The sequence below is a fragment of the Synchiropus splendidus genome, chromosome 9, assembly GCF_027744825.2.
Source record: "Synchiropus splendidus isolate RoL2022-P1 chromosome 9, RoL_Sspl_1.0, whole genome shotgun sequence".
NCBI classification, from domain to species: domain Eukaryota; kingdom Metazoa; phylum Chordata; class Actinopteri; order Syngnathiformes; family Callionymidae; genus Synchiropus; species Synchiropus splendidus.
The window spans coordinates 8,340,257-8,357,186 of NC_071342.1; the positions used below are offsets into that span (position 1 = coordinate 8,340,257).

A 16,930-nucleotide genomic window follows, 5' to 3' on the forward strand; every position below is an offset into this window, starting at 1 on the left:
TGCATGCTCTGCCTATAACCAAGATGATGCAATCGTAAAGGCCCATTTATGCGCAACGTCACGTACGGATCCGGACAGGAACAGCACCTTCTCTCCATTATCTGTGTTCATTGCACGAGGTACATTATCAATGCCTCATCCACAGTCGCCATGTTTGTTTTGGAGTTTGTTGTCGTCATAAACTTTTGACTCTGGGCTGCTCCCCCTGGTGGATGTATTGTGAACAGCAATGCCAACATAAAGACCACATAGAAGCATGTGATCAGTGACAGTAACAGTGTGAAATGGACAGATAACATTTGTATGTAAAGGGAGCATAAATGAGTATGAAGTCACATCACACAACAGATCACTCAAACCCTTGCAAGCACCAAAGATACAAGCAAGCTTTTATTTTCAAAATGTATTTTTGACTGGAATGTCAAGTGAAGGAAATTTTGACATCTAATTCAAAATATATGTCTCAAATGCCATGGCTCTTGTCCATCATCAGGTGGTAAAAAACAATACCTAAGTTGGGAAATTGTTTTTTTTTTTAAGGTTGTAAGTGTAAATGTGTTAAGAAATAACTCGCCCCTAGTGTGGTTGATAACGCGGCATATGGCTCATTGACAGCAGCCTCCTCACACACACCTGCTTCATTCACATGCTACTGAATGAGAGGATATTTTTTATGAGCGTTTCTGCATGAAATCACTTTATTAGGGTGATAAGACTTAAATACAGCTTCAAACAAGTGACTACTGTAAGTCTAAGGTGTATTCGTTCATGACTCTGGTCTTCCATGATGAAGGACGACAACCAACTTAAAATGCAGTCTTTTATTGAATAAATAGTTCTTATTCCTGGTGAAAGACGTTGAATCAAAAACATGAATATTGCACATGGAAATGAAAACGCACAACCGTCATTAACACATGGCTCGTGACTTCCTCACACGAAAGTCAAATGAACTGCATAGACTTTTTTTTTTAAACAAATGAAAGCTGTTAAAATAAATCAGTGACATATTTATACTCGCTCGCACCTGGAGGGTTTGGGACGCATCGGAACGAGGGTCGCTGAACACAACACAGGGACGGGAGTGATTCGAACATCGTGTCACTGATTTGGACGAGTCAGCAAAAGTTCATTAGTGGCATCTTAGCCATTTGTAAAAACAGTTCTCATCAAATTTAATAACAAATGATTTATGGGAACATAAACAGCGCTTCATTGTCCACGATAAGGCACCACATGTCCGGCAGATTGTTAGGCTCTCCATTACAGATGTTATAAAAGAGAGGGGGGGAGTCGGGGATCAGACTTTCCGAAAGAAAATCAGCCTATAAATGGTTTATAAAACAGATACGGAGAGGATGCGGCGCTTTTTCAAAAGCCTTCTTTGGTCACTTGAACTGGAAGCCAAACGGAACACACACTTGGCTCCATCATATCAATGTATTTATGAAAATATCAAAAGCAAATGAACGTCTGACGCCAGAACAGATTGTACTTTGTGCAACAGTCCTGCCTCAGATCTTCCGACCAAGTTTGGCTTTCTGGGGAATAAACAAAAATAAATCAGGGTTGGTAGAAGAAGGTGACTGCGTCGATGGTTCCAGGCAAATATAAGGAAGTGAATGTGGAGCACTTACGATTCCGCTGGCGTGTTTGGGTTTGACGTTGTAAGATGCTTTCTCTTTGGCCTGTTTGAAGCACTCCTCCGCCATCTTCACCCTGAAATAAACAGGCAAGTGACTGAGTTTGCTGCTTTTGTATTTTGGTTCTCTCAGCAGACAGTGACACCCAACTGGAACCAAACATCCCATCCAAACCAACCCATCCCCACTGCCATGGAATAATATACTGATGTCTCCTATGCTGAGAAAAAAGCCTTTAGTGCAGCATGTTGACGCATATGCATTGGTGTTTCAGTGTTTTCGTTCTGTAGTGTTCCAGGTGCGTGTGGGGATCGTGCATTGTGTGCGAGCTCACGGCACGTCATGCAATGGGGAGAGAGGAGGGGGGAAAAAAACAAACGTTTTACCTCCATATAGGGGTGTGGGTTACGTGCCACGGACAAGCGGCACACATTAATGGGGAGATGGGCTGAACCTCTCTTCACTGAATCACACTGGATGTCAGTTACTATTGATAACCCTTTATGTGGCTCTCCTCCTTAGTGAGGGAACTGAAAAGTCACTGTGACATCCAATAGCTTACCAAACCCCAACCTCTGTCTTTATTTTGTGAGTGGCGCGCTGCCTAAGTGTCAACATTCAACACAGAAACCTTTTTCGTCAGTATTGGACGCACAGAACAAGACAAAAAACAAGCCGCCAAAGACATTGCATTAACCAGTGTATAGCACTTGCTAACCCAGACAACCGCTAATCCCTAGTGAACCCAATAACCAGCTAATCAATGAATCAGAACCAGCGGAACAAACTCACCAGGGCGACCCAACTACTATCCACAGTGAAAACCAAACAATGAGCTTGAGTTTTCAAGACTAGCGACTCAAAACAACACCAACTTCCTCTTCACTTTAGAAGCCGACTGACAGTGGCAGCCACAAAGTGACAGGGTTCCCATGGATAGATACCAAGGTTACGGGTACACTGGCGAGACAGTGGAGACCTACAGAACCATTATCGCATGGACATCAGAGTCAAGCTAACGTCTCGCAATGGTGTCACCAATCACAAATACAAGGCAGCAGTGAAAGCAGACATGATTCAGGATCTCAGCCGACCAGAGGATGACGAGAATTCTTTCCATGTGGTATTTGGACGCTGGTTTGTCAAACATCCAAACGTTATGATTCACTCCAGCGTGTGCCGGAGCCAGCCGTCGCTGATCGTGTGATTCATGACAGATCAGCAAGTTCCTCAAGACTCTCCGAGACGTTTCAACTATAATGTCAGAGATTAAGTGTAAAGATCCAGAGGGAGCGTTCCATCAGGAGAACGGGCTGCAGCCACATTTTCACTTGGGAGGTTCTGCAGAATGTGGCGCTGCGGTTACGCTTCTTGATACATGCTTATTAAACTCTGACAATTGTGGCTTTCAAAGCACTCGCCAGTGGAACTTAAAATACCCAAGTCTGAGCAGGAAATTCTTTTGGATATTTTCTCGTTGAGCATAAATCACTGGATGATGATGTTCAGATTATGAACGGCTCGAGTGGAAGCAGACAAAATATGGGAATTATAGGTAGACTTTGTTACATGAGAGAATCAAAATAGTGTTCCTGATCGTTTCACAAACTTTAACTGTTGAACTACTGCATCGATTTTGAATAATAATAATAATAATAATAATAATATATATTCCATTAATAAAATATGTACTTATATTTTTTAATTATTTTTGAAATTAAATGTACATTTGTTTGGTTATTTATTGACTCATTTTGGATATCTCAATAGTTTTTCAATATTTTTACAGCACGATTAGCGTACACAGCCATGTCTGGGTTATTATTATTATTATTTCTCAAATGTCTGATTGTTGGGAGATATGCAAATAAAATGTATTTCATTTAATGACAAAAATGTTTTTTTTTTAATGCTTAAACATCACATTTTTTAGGGAGGAAACGTGTGTAAAACCCAATGTATGAAGATACACAAGATGTACAGTACTCTAGTATTACCATCTTCATTTTTTGCCCTCGTAACATACTGTTGAATAGTAACACATTCTTCCATTTCAAAAAGAATTTAAAAGTAAATTTACAATAGACTTTACCAGAAAAGTATAGTTGTATCATTTAAATATACACCAGTATAGACAATATTTGTATGCTACAACTCTTAGGACAAACACTGGACGATGTTTTCATATTACTACTAAAACACCCATAAGTGAATGAATACACAATAATTTACAATATTAACAACAGGAGCTTCGGAGCACTACAGGAGAAAACAAAAATGAAAAACAAATGCAACTGCAAAACAAGTCAAAATACAAAGACTAGTTCACATTTATCAAGCTCATGTGAACCCAGATCAGACCGCAAAACAAAAACCAGCCGTTCATTTGTTCCTACTAAAGTACGGACTTAAATAATCCAAACAAAAATCTTGATTTGGCTGGATGGATCCAGTTGTGTTTGTTGACATATCCAGCCGTATCTTAAATATTCATCAAGCGGGTTCGAGTCAGAGAGATGCTGCATGTGTATTGCAGTGGAGAGGTGAGGACCAGGATGTGGGTCAGTGCGCTGCTGTTCCTGTCGTGAATTTGAATGAACCCGATATGATCTTCAGGAACAGCGAGATGTGCTGTTGCTCAGGCAGAACGGTGAACATCAGAAAACCCTCTGAAGCTGGAGGGACGTCCGAGACACTGCTCTATCACTCTTCAAGCAAGGAGGAGCGATGCTGGGAGAAAACACTTGGACTCACCGCTCCTGCAGCATCAGCTTGTTCTGCTTCTTCCACTGATCTTTGAAATCGGTGGCGAACTCGTGCCAGACGCCGAAGAGAGTGCCAGGAGAAACTTCTTTCTCTCCTGCTTTGGGCTTAACTGAGAACGACACGCTCAGCTCCACGAAGCTGACGATGGAGAACAAACACATTACTTCAAGAGGAAAATCGCAGATTAGAGGGAGATTATTGTAAAACCAGCCGGTGCTGAGCAAATGAGCTAAATATCAACGCTAATCCTGGAATTATTTGCCTGGTCAGAGCGTTAATTGAGGGAAAATGTGAACCAATGATGACTCGGCAGTCTTTGGTTGGATGAAACCGCAGAATCATGGTGACACAGTATACACACAAACTCTTGATCTGGCACACAAACCAAACCGCAGAAGTCTCTGTTTAGCTTCAGCAAGTTTCTGTTTCTGACTGTTGTGCGAACCAACAACTTTGTCAGCTGTGCGTGGGGCAGACCACCGCGCAGGTGCAGGATCTGGGTGTGATGCAACGCACAGAAACGGTTCTGTAGACAATGACTCACCCAGCTACATCCAGCATGCCGATGGCACGCGCCCTCACACCTCATGTCTTGTTGACAGGACAAATGCAGGCTTTTACAGTGGCTTTTTGTTACCCGGTGGAGAGGTCATGACCTGATCACGCCACTTGTTGAGCATGTGTGGAAAACATACATCATTGGCCCTGAGAATAACTGCGCCGTCCATAAGAGAGGTCATGTTCATAGTTATGTTGTCAGTACAGGGGCTTAGGTAGCACTTTAGCTAACAACACTGAGCTTGACTGGAACAAAATTTCAAAGCAATATGTCCTAAAAGAAAACAGTAGCTTTCAGCGCTTATCCTCTCACCCTTCAACTGAGCAATGGACGGCACCTTAACCACATACCGTGGTTATTAATATCCTGTATGTTATCATCATTATTAATACAATTTATTATATTACAGCTCAGGAGTGCTTATAGATGCAATGTATATAACTAAATAAAAGTGTAGTTACAAATGCACTTGGTCATTAAAACTTAAGTTTTCAATGTTTTCACTGGAATATTCCACTTTTATATAGGCTGTAACTTGAAAACAGCTAGCGATGAAAGCAAAGTGTAGAACTACAGTGTGACTCAAAGCTAATTTGTGTATTATAATGTGACAGCCATTGTGAAGTGCATATTTATACTTTATCAGATCCACTAGAGAAACTCTTCCTCATCTCCCGATGATGACTAGACATTGTTGTTGCTTACAGTGAACACCTCTGCGTTCTTTTCTCTTGAGGCTTAGATCGTGCCTGCCGCTATTTCTTCCACTTTCCCAGTCCTCTAACCTCAATCTCTATTTACTCCAAAGTGTGACAGAAACTCGCCCAGAAATGTTGCTCCTTCTACTTGAAGGAAAGAAGGGACTACATCAGGGTTCATATTTAGAGCTGGGCTTGTTTGAATGCTGCGATGCTGGAACCCAAAGGGTTAATATGACTGTTGCAAGAGCACTTTACTCAGAATGCGGCTCAGAGAGGAGGGCGGAGCCTAGCCTCCAGAGCGAGCTAGAAGGGCGTCAGCGACAGGAGGCGACATGTCAGAGCGTTAAAAGTGGCGGCCGCTCACAGTGGATCAATACGGTGGACAGGTTTGCGTCTCTTTGTTTGGAGTGCGCTATAGGAACGCATTCCTGGCCAGCAGTAACAGAAGCCTGGAGCCAAGGCTGTCTCCTCTCGCTGCTCTTGGATAAACAAGGCAGACACCGCACAGGGGGGCCTCCCGTCTCCTCAAGGCCTGGCATGACGGCCGGCACCTTCCATGTAACTGGAGGAACTGGGAGTCCTAAATATTGACAAAGCGGCCAGATTATGTTTCTTAACTGCAGTGAGGGGATATCATTTTGGGCTATGACGGATTTTATGCTGCCTTTGCTTTCCGTTGCGCAACCACGATTACAGCTTTGACAGATTACACGGCATGAAAGAGTCACTCGAAACGGAATCTTGGTACTTACATCGTCTGAGTGTCTGTTAGCTGCTGCTCTTGTGTTTCCAGTTCAGTTTTGGCTGGGAAAACAAACAGAGGGGGAAAGCAATCATGATACTACATTTACCTTGTCACTCATGTTAAGATATATTTTGCCATAGAGATGAGAACCTTGATGATAACAGTCAGATCACTGCACAAATTCTGGTCCGTTCTTGGGCTCCAGAGAGGAGAGTCAGCCCATGTGTGAAATACACTTGGCGGTTTCATCGTAGCTGGTCTCCACCACACAGAGCGTGTGTGGTGGAGACCATACCATGTTCAAACCAACCCAGGGAGGATCGAAGACATCAACAGGAATATGTCGTCAAAAAGCCTCCTGCCAACCGTCAGTGAGAACAGAGAGTAAAACCGCTCAACGTGTTTGGAAAGGTTGATCGCCTGTCTGGCCATGAGATCAGAATGGATGTAGAAAAAATGTAGTTCATCAGCACTTCTCAAAAATACACAGGAAATAATGCCCAGCAATCTTGTTGGAGGAATCGATGGGGGTGTGGTCTATAACGGTTTCAGAGTATGCATGTCATAATATATATATATATATATACACACTACCGTTCAAAAGTTCAGGGTCACCCAGACAATTTTGTGTTTTCCAATGAAAGTCACACTTATTTACCACCATGAGTTGTAAAATAAATAGAAAATATCGTAAAGACATTGACAAGGTTAGAAATACTGATTTGTATTTGAAATAATAATTTTCCTTCAAACTTTGCTTCGGTCAAAGAATCCTCCATTTGCATTTACAGCATTGCAGACCTTTGGCATTCGAGCTGTTAATTTGTTGAGGAAATCTGGAATTCCACCCCACGCTTCAAGGGGCCCCTCTCACAAGTTGGCTTGGCTGGATGGACACTTCTTGCGTACCATACGGTCAAGCTGCTCCCACAACAGCTCAATGGGGTTTAGATCCGGTGACTGCACTGGCCACTCCGTTACAGATTGAATACCAGTCGCCTGCTTCTTCTCTAAAGACTTCTTGCACAACTTGGAGGTGTGCTTTGGGTGTTGTCCTGTTGTAGGATGAAACTGGCTCCAATAAAGCGCTGTCCCCAGGGTGTGGCATGCAAAATGGAGTGATAGCCTTCCTTATTCAAAATCCCTTTTTCCCTGAACAAATCTCCTTACCAGCACCAAAGCAGCCCCAGACCCTCATATCACCTGACCTTGCTTGACTGAAGGCGTCAGGTACTCTTCCAGCATCTTTTCTGCCTCTCACAAATGTTCTTCTGTGTGATCCAAACACCTCAAACTTCGATTCGTCCGTCCATCACACTTTTTGTCAATCTTCCTCTGTCCAATGTCCGTGTTCTTTTGCCCATATTAGTCTTTTTCTTCTATCGGCCAGTCTCAGATATGGCTTTTTCTTTGCCACTCTGCCCTGAAGGCCAGCATCCCGGAGTCGCCTCTTCACTGTGGATGTTGACACTGGCGTTTTGCGGGTACTAGTTAATGAAGCTGCCAGTTGAGGACCTGTGAGGCGTCTATTTCTCAAACTAGAGATTCTAATGTACTTATCTTCTTGCTCAGTTCTTCTTGCCCTCCACTTCTCTTTCTACTCTGGTCGGAGCCTGTTTGTGCTGTTCTCTGAAGGGAGTAGTACACACCGTTGGTAGTAGTGTGTATATATTTGACATTCAAGTTGTTATACCATTGGAACTTCTTACTCATAGAATATGGACATAAAATCATCATTCATAAACTTGAAATTCAATAATGTAAAATATGAAATTTCGGCTTCCTGGAAGTGTTATTTTCTCACAAAAAGGATGTGCTTATTGATCTTATTTTGCATTGCTAGATTTGAAGTATGGCTGTAAATAGATTAAAATTCTTAATCTTGTTTAGCTGCAAATGATTAATGGCAAGCTAAACTGAGTTGAGAAATCTTCCTCAAAGTTACATTTACAGCAGATATAAAAAGTGTTAATAGTAGCTCTGCTGTTTAAAGATTTTAAAATATTTAAACAGTTTACTAAAATTAAATATTTAAAGATTCACTATTTTAATCTATTGACAGGCCTAATTTGAAGACATAGAAAGAAAAACAGAAAGGTTGGACACCCATTTTGAAAAGCATGGCCAAAGAGGCACAACACAGTAGCTGACATAGTAGACCTTAGCTTTTACCAACTGATGTAAAGGAAGTTATACTGGGAGCCAGTTGTGATACTGAGCCCAGCTGCGAGTCCAAGTGTGTCTGTTTGGGATCACGGGGGCAAAAAGCAAAGATAAACTGTGGATCCAAAAAGGAGGCAGGTTGACCACACAAGTCCGCTCACGCCACCATCATAAATAGCTAAATGTGACTGCAGTTATGCTGTTTTACAAGCCCACTCCAAAAAAAAAAAAAAAAAAAATACAGATTTGGGATGTAATCTGGACCCATTATTTCCCCCATATGAGCCGTGAGCAGTTCTGCAGGGACATTAAATTCACTTCATAAAGCTCCTCCAAGTCCCTCAACGTCAATAATTGGGCTGCTTGTGCGGCCTCCAACTGCCAAATGATCAGAAATGACCGACAGCGAACTGCCGTCTTGCGGCTTTCCCCAGACAGACACGATAGTGGATGTTACAGACCGTTTTTCCTGCCGCGAACGCATGTCCGGCCCTCATCCCGGGAATATCTGGTTGCCGTAAGTAATTGAAGCCAGAGCCTGGTCTTGGGCTCTCAGACTGACGGTGCTAAATCAGCCGACCATCTCCATGCTGACCCCTGTCTCAGACGGCCAGCGGCTAAATGATCGCTAAAAGCATCGTAATAACATGGTTTGAGTGAAATGCCACATTTGTCCCTGGAAATGATCATAAAAGAGCCACTTAACATTATTAGCTTTTGCACTGACCGTCCTACAGGAATGTTCCTAAAATACTGCCCAATGATTGATGATTTTAATACATTCCCCTGAAGGATTGTTTTCTAATCTGAGCCGTTCTGATCACGCAAAGAAAACCTGAGCGGACTTTAAAAGCTGACGCACACACGGCTGCTGTTTCGCCGAAATAATCGGCTTCTTCAAATTTATGGGTTTATTTGTTGGCCTGACTTCAGACCTACATGTCATTAGAACCGGCTCAGTAGTTGCTGGAGTCCTGCTGACAAACTGGCGTGTTGTCAAAAGCAATGAAAGGCCAAGCTCCTTAGTCACGGAAATTAAGTGAGCAGTGAAAAAGAGCTGTTCGGTTTATGGTGATATTAAACTGTATATCGGGGCGTAGCCCTGCAGGAGGAGGCGGGGATGTTGGTGTCAGTGTCTGCTGCTCTCAGCTTTGCTGTGACCTTGGTGTGGATGTTCCTCTCTAAATGTGGAGTTTCCTGCAGTTGACCATGCGACCCACCGGGTGCCACTAGCTGCCTGGCACCTCCTCCACCAATCCACTGCAGCCATGAAGTTTGGGAGGGGTTTATTCTGACAAGGTCCATGTGAAGAACAACAGCTTTAAATTGTGAATCATTGGCTCCAAATTCAACTCATCTTCACACTCGGTGCAATATATCGATGCTGGCAGTATAGGATTTTTGCGTCCTATGCTGACGGTGAAGGCTGCCTTCAGTGTTGCATGTTGATGCATTGGTGTTTCAATGGAATAAAATGTTTTTCTTTCTGGGTGCGTGCCGGGCGGGGGTGTGGTTCCCGCGAGGAGGAGGAGCTACGGGGGCACGTACACCATTTGTAACCCCATACCTGGCTCTCGGTCACACATGGCTGTCTGACAGGTTTTCAACAGTGACTGACATGTTACACGTACAACGGATGGAGTGGCATCCCGTGGCTTACCTAGCGCCAACCTCCATCTTTTTTAATGTGTCGTGCTGCCAATGCATCAACATGCAACACTGCAAAAGTCAACTATTCCCAATGTTAATATACGACGGCATGGGAGTGAGGATGGGTTGCCAAATTCAATTCAATGCTAATTTAAGGGGTCACAAAAACTAGGTCACTTCTAATGCATGTAGGAGCATCATGACCATTTGGATTTTATAGACATTTTAAAGGGCCTTCATCTGCACTAAGCTATTCAACTCTATATAACTGAATAAAAACTATATAGTTTGTCCTCAGCTCAACAAGATGAGCAGTTCAGGTTGAGTTCTGAAGGGATTGTGGTTACTAAGTGAAAAAAAAACCTATCTACATTGAATGAGATGGGGTTTATTGCTTGGATATTACGTAGGTTCCATTAATATTCTGCCCTTTAAATGGCACGGCGGGCTCCGCCGATGCCCGTGAAGCGAACCAGGCCACCAAAACAGTGGTGCTCCGACAGCTTCGCCCCCTCTGTTATTCCGCGGTTAGTTTCATGGTCAGAAAATAAACACCAGCGGTTTCACCCCGGGAGCCTGAAACGCTTTAACCCCGGGGCCTCTCAGACATTTGTGAAATAACAAAAATAACTCATTTGCCTATTGTTCTTTTCCCTTCGCGCCGCACTGAAGGAACTCGTCTGGAGCCATGCGAGTCACATGTCCGCCCTGTTCCGGCTCCCATGTCATCTGCATCAAAGGAGAGATTTCTCTCCGACATATGAGAGTGAGATGGAGGCGAGCTTTCATCTACAGACTCTAAAACGGACAGTGAACATTACCATGGAGCAACATATGCTACATATTATTGCAGCCTCATTTGAATACAAAAGCAGTCGGAGAGAAGCCTGTGAGCGAGGACCTTCACAGAGATTGGTCACAGCGAGCCCACTGCGGTTAGGGTCAAAGCCTGTGTTGCTTTTAGGGGGAAAAAAACGGCATGTGGCTTGTTATGTTAAAACACGCATAACAAAGGCAGGTTTACACTTTTGAAGTGAACCACAAGTTTTCAGTGCAGTAGACAGTACATTATGGAGATAAAAACACAACTGGGACACATCTGGCAGAGGAGGCCAACAAGCACGGCTACAGTCTGCCTTGGTTTCTCAGGATGAGACACAATCAACACAGAGTAAATATTCATGCCTTTCTGACCTCCAAGTGAACTGATGGGTATGTGTTTTCTCGCTGTCTTAGGCACATGCAGTTCGGAGTCTAAAAGTCTAAAAACTTTGAACATTTTTAAGACTTTCCTGGGTATGAAATTCAGGGGCTATATTACAGACTCAACCTGAGAGTGGTGGTTAGAAGTGGGCTCGCTAGAACAGTGTGATGCCTCACTGCTGCTGCTGGCTAAAAGCATCCACCAATATCCACCAAAATAAATCTACTTCCACATTACTTTTTTTTTTTCTTTTTTGAGTTCGCGCTATTGTGTGTTTTGAATGCTGCATTGGCTTTACGCACAGTGCCTCGCGTGTCGTTTGGCAGTGCATCTCGACAGGAGAATGGAATCCAGGTTTATCAGCATAGGAAGAGGAACCAGATCGGAAAAGTGGCTACTGTTTCTTCTTTGTATCTTTTTTTCCTGGTCCAAAACAAAATAACCAATCCTCAGGAATAGTGATGGGTAGAGGAGGTATCATGAAACACTGTTGCAAGGGCTGATGAAACAATGTCTCAATGCCTCTGGAGATCAGGGAACCGTGTCATGAAACCCCATCAACCCTTTGCTAATCAGGAACAAAAAGAACAATCAGAAAACCTGACATTATACAAGTGAGTTCTCAGTGGAATTCTTGAAGCACAGAAGTCATAATATTGATTTGACTCCATGGCAGCCATTAGAAATGCATCAGAGTCAAGGCCAACTATTGTGATGGCTTCAAGACGTGTCTCAACCAGGTGAGACCACATCTTCAGCTCTGAATGTTGAAGGACATCTCCAAGAAGATAAGGAGAGGGGAACCAGCAGCTCTCTTTCTTCTCACAACCCTCTAAGTAAGCACTTCACTGAGAGTTTATTTGGACTTAGATAGCAATGATGGAGTCTTGTAAGAGAAGGAAAAAATAGCCTGCAACTGACTCACATTCATGGTTTGTAGAAGACAGTAGAACATACTGGTGAACAGTACGATGGAACATTGTTCAGTATGCTGCAGATATTTGAATTTTAGCCTTGGGGTCATTTGTGTCTTGGTCAGCAAATATTCTTTTCAAACATATCAATGTACAGCATCGACATACTGTCTCATTACAATAGTTATTTCGGTATATTAGGTAATGGGTATTTCTGCGTTCATGCAGGACCAAACCAGCCTACATGCTCTGTGCTTTTACGTGTCATTTGTAAAAATGTCTCCTCGCAGTGTCTCCAAACCCTCAGATGTGCTGGCAGGAGCATCATGAAAAGGGAAGCATGTTCAGCAGCAGAAACAAAGGCCAGAAAATAAAAAAGATTAGATAAAAGGCACCAAGAGACATAAATATTTCTGCTCCTGACTTCAGGCGGGCTGGAAGTGTCTTCAAGAAGCAGGAAGAGTTACTGGTTTTATATGGAAACCATCAAGATGAAACACTGAGTGCCGAGTAGAAACTTGAAACAATACTGCTAGTAATTCAATACGCCGCCGAAACAATCAGACGACCCCACGTCCGAACCTGTCGCGTGTGAATATCATCCAGAGTGGACGGCACGAAGCAGACCTGGAAACGTGTCTGCAGACGTGGAGGATCATTCTGACTGACGAGGTGCTGCCAGAGGGAGAACTGCAAGCACGTAATAAAACCTTCTATTTCCAGTTTCTGCAGCAGTTAAACTGGGGATCCAACTCATCGTCTACCTTCACTGGAGCTGAATTCATTGAGAGATAGACAAATTTACTACTTTACTATATATATATATATATATATATATATATATATATATATAATGTAAATATAAATATAAACAATGTGAAACGTGGCATGAAAAACTATGTGGTGTTACAGTTGAGACTTGTAAACCAGATGAGTTATATACCCTCCCATTTACCCAGCCCCCCCAAAAAAGAGTCTAATAGTCATATAGACACAGACATTTCTTTCGTACTGCAAAAGAAACGGTGGTCAATTTTTCAAAATAAGTGAACTGAAATGCTTTCGTTGGAAGAAACTGTAATTTGTTCTGTATTTGTTGGCCTCGTCAGTCTGGACTCAACTACAACACTAATCATTTATGAATGGAATGTGTAACTTCTGGTCAGCAGAGCACAGTTCAACAACAATTCAAAATTCCTTCTCATACAAGAGGGACACAATGATGATCATCTTTTAGAGCATTTGAGGTTGGGAAGGAGTCTGCAGGGACAGTTGTGTTTGCGGATGATGTAGTGATTTGAGTAAGAAGGACATAGTAGAGCCAGTATGAAAATAATTCGGGGCCCGTTCAACCTGAGTGTTGGACTGCAATTTAGGGTGGTGAAGAGGAGAGTGCAGGCAGGGTGGAGATGTCTGTGGCAGCGCGAGTGAAAGTATATTGGACATGGAAACACCAGATGATGTTTGGTAAATGAGGAAATGAAGGGGATGGGTGTGACTAGAGAAGGTGATCCAGATGGGCGAAGCTGGAGGCAGATGACTGGCTGTGGTAGTACCAGACAGAAAATGTGCACCTTGTGTGGAAGTTCAGACCTTTCATATGCGCACAAGAGAACCTTAGACATTTTTTAACAAACACCAAACAAAACACCTTGAGTAGCCCTTTCAGTGTGCCTCCGAGCATTGTGACTTGAAGAGAGCATTCTCAAAGTGTTGGACCTTCTCCGGGAGATTAACTGCTTCACCAAGTATGAAATTCACCCTTTCCTCAAACATAGCCCAGTGACACTTCATTCATCGTTTTCATGACATTCTTGACTAAAGGAAACATAATGTCACTGGTTTCCTCCTGCAGTGATGCCGTGAAAGGTCTTATCATCCATCAGTTCCACTCCGGTGGAGCGCCAGCTTACCTTGGCTCAAAAACGCATCCATCTTGTCCTTAAAGGGCTGGAGGTTTTCTTCAGAGGACAACTTGCATACCTTCTCCGTCTCTGTCGAGCACGCTGCAAGAAAAGACAGGATCACGAGGAGAGGAAGACATTAATAAATTGTTGTCATATAATGCAGCAGCAGCAGAGAGAAAGTGTCCTCTGTGAAATCTGAGCTGAACTGAAGTTTGAATTACACACTGTCATACTGGGACCGTGAGTTTCCCAGGATCACCAAACACACAAGCTAGTTTTAACACATGAATGTAAAGTTGAGACCTGATCAGTGTGAGGTGGGCGGCACGAGTAGGAGGTGCGGAGGCTCAGTTTGACAGAAGAGTTACTACATTAGGCTCACAAGTCACATTGCATTTTCTTCATTGACACAAAAACTCAGGTGGAAAAATACAATTGAAGCAAAGTGAAATCTAACAAAATACACAACAATCTACTATCACAACACTTCATTCACACAAAACAACGGTACAGAGGTCACTTCTAAAAGACGATTACATTTGACATAAAAATACTGAAATATCAATGACATATTTCCCTACAAAACTGTAAAAATGCTGCATATCAAGTTAAACCTGTTAAACCTGGTCAATAGGATGAGCAACTCGCGTCTTTGTATTGGAAGAGGATTCATTTGTACTCGAGTCTCAGCTTCTCTCACCCCACCACTTTTCCTGCAGCAGCATCACAAGGACTCATGTACACCTAACGCTAGTTTTTTTTAAGACTTACTGACGCAGAAACTTCTAAAAGACATGCTTTAACTTTAGTTTATTCCAATCTGATAAGTTGGCTGCACTGTGGGTCATGGGTAAGGTTGGGCAAAGATGGGGTCATGTCAAAGTCTATCAAGTCCATCTTTATTAAAAATTGGAGGAAATGTTCGATTCCAAAAAACAAAAACAGGAAAAACCAGTATTTAACCGTGGAGCTCTGCTGTGTACAGTTTTAGTCACCACTTTCTAAGACAGTAAAATCCACAGCTGAAGTCTTTCAAACCAGAAGTGCTGCTGCTTTTGTCGTGAGAAATGTATCCGTTTCCATCTCGCGACCTTAGCGGCACTGATCGTCATTCTTTTTTATGACATTAATTCGGAACACTCATCACAATTTATCCGTTGGCTCCTCTGCAGATGATTCATTACGATTATCTCGCTCAGCCCCTCAACAGCGTCTGCGCACAGAGCAGTTACTGAAGTAGCCCAGGAGAGGTGGGCAGGCCACGGGAGGCTCGCAGGATCGGCAAAAAGTGGGACAAAAGGCAACTCAGTAGCCATCTGGTGCCTCCTACGACGGTACAGAATGAGCTCCATCCCCAACAGTTGGTCCTTTGGGCCAGCCAAGGCCATTTCAGCACGGCCGAGCCGTCTCAACCCCCCTGCAAGAGCTGTCATCAAAGTCCACGTCTGCTAGAGCGCTCAGTCGTAATGAAGAGCTCTGCAGGTAGAGCATGTGATGATGTATTTATGTCTGCACATTGTGTGCCACTGGGCCTGATCCTGGGACTGAAGCAGACCAGAGTCCACATCCCCCGAGAGAGACTTCTTCTTTATGAATTGCAAATAACGAACAGCCTAAAGAATCATTATGTCGGAGGAAAAACAATATTTGGCATGGACGCCGACTTATCTCCTGAGCGGTTTCGCAGGAAAGATACATAAAATGTGATGGAGAACAGACAAGGTTTGGGGAATTGTCAACACGCACGCAGACCCGCACAAATACACACAGCTTTGCTCAAATGTCTTATTATAACCACCCGTAGGCACTGGAGGCCTTGGAAAGCGTTCCAAGCGCTGAGTGACTCGAAACAGCGCAATGAAACTCGAGTATTTCCCAGTGGCATCGTTCATTAGGCTTCTTTTTCCGCACTCGATGAATCAGCGCCTGATCCTCGTGGACGGGTTTCCTTCCTCGGTTGTTTGTACGACGATAAGAAAGAACACTCGCATCCTTTCATCATCGATTCATCTTTGTTTGTCGTGCGAAGAAGGACCAGTCTTGAAGTGACAATTTTCTTGTGTTCCAGCTGAGTGATGTTGAGTTGTTGCAGAAATTTAAGGATAAATATTTATAGAGGGAAAGAAGAACCAAGGTGTGGAAGCAGCAGTAGGAAGTTCAACAGTCATAATGATAATGGACGGGAGGTAAATAGGTTTGAAATACAGTGTACGGTAGAAAAGAGAAAATTGCGATAAACGTATGGAGAAAATATAGATATATTATAAATGCACAAAATATTTGAAAAAAAACCAAACAAACTATTGAAGGGAAAATATAGCTAAAAATGCATAATAAAAATGATTTATGAAGAGCTAGTTATGATATGATGACGACAATATAAATAAAATGAATACAAATCCAAAAGACGTGTGTAAACAAACATAATTGAGTGGGGAAAATATATATACAAGTATGAAGAGATGGAAAAACAGTCATGACACTAATAGTTAATACCATGAGTGACTTGAAAATTATTCTCTTATATCAATATTGTTTACATAAGAGGAAAAAGTTTTTGAGTTTATCATTGGAAAACTTGGAAAAACAATACGACAAATTAGTGTTTTGATCGAATTTGGAGGCTGCAAAAGATAACCACAGTCTCTAATCCTCCATCCTGGAGCGAGCTCTAACCA

The 16,930-nt window shown here is 42.8% G+C and overlaps 1 protein-coding gene across 2 annotated transcripts in view; it reads right to left on the reverse strand.

Annotated features, from left to right (window-relative positions):
* Positions 1-602: 602 nt before the first annotated feature.
* The window catches only part of LOC128764519 (muscarinic acetylcholine receptor M3-like), a 147,887-nt gene continuing 131,559 nt past the window's right edge, over positions 603-16,930 (reverse strand). For both annotated transcript variants that reach the window (XM_053874290.1, XM_053874292.1), the window contains exons 15-19: positions 14,259-14,351; positions 6,422-6,473; positions 4,398-4,547; positions 1,638-1,719; positions 603-1,541 (exon numbers count right to left, since the gene is read on the reverse strand). In XM_053874290.1, coding sequence (XP_053730265.1) covers positions 1,515-1,541; positions 1,638-1,719; positions 4,398-4,547; positions 6,422-6,473; positions 14,259-14,351 — 404 coding nt within the window. In that variant the 3' untranslated portion in view covers positions 603-1,514. The remainder of the gene's footprint in view (positions 1,542-1,637; positions 1,720-4,397; positions 4,548-6,421; positions 6,474-14,258; positions 14,352-16,930) is intronic.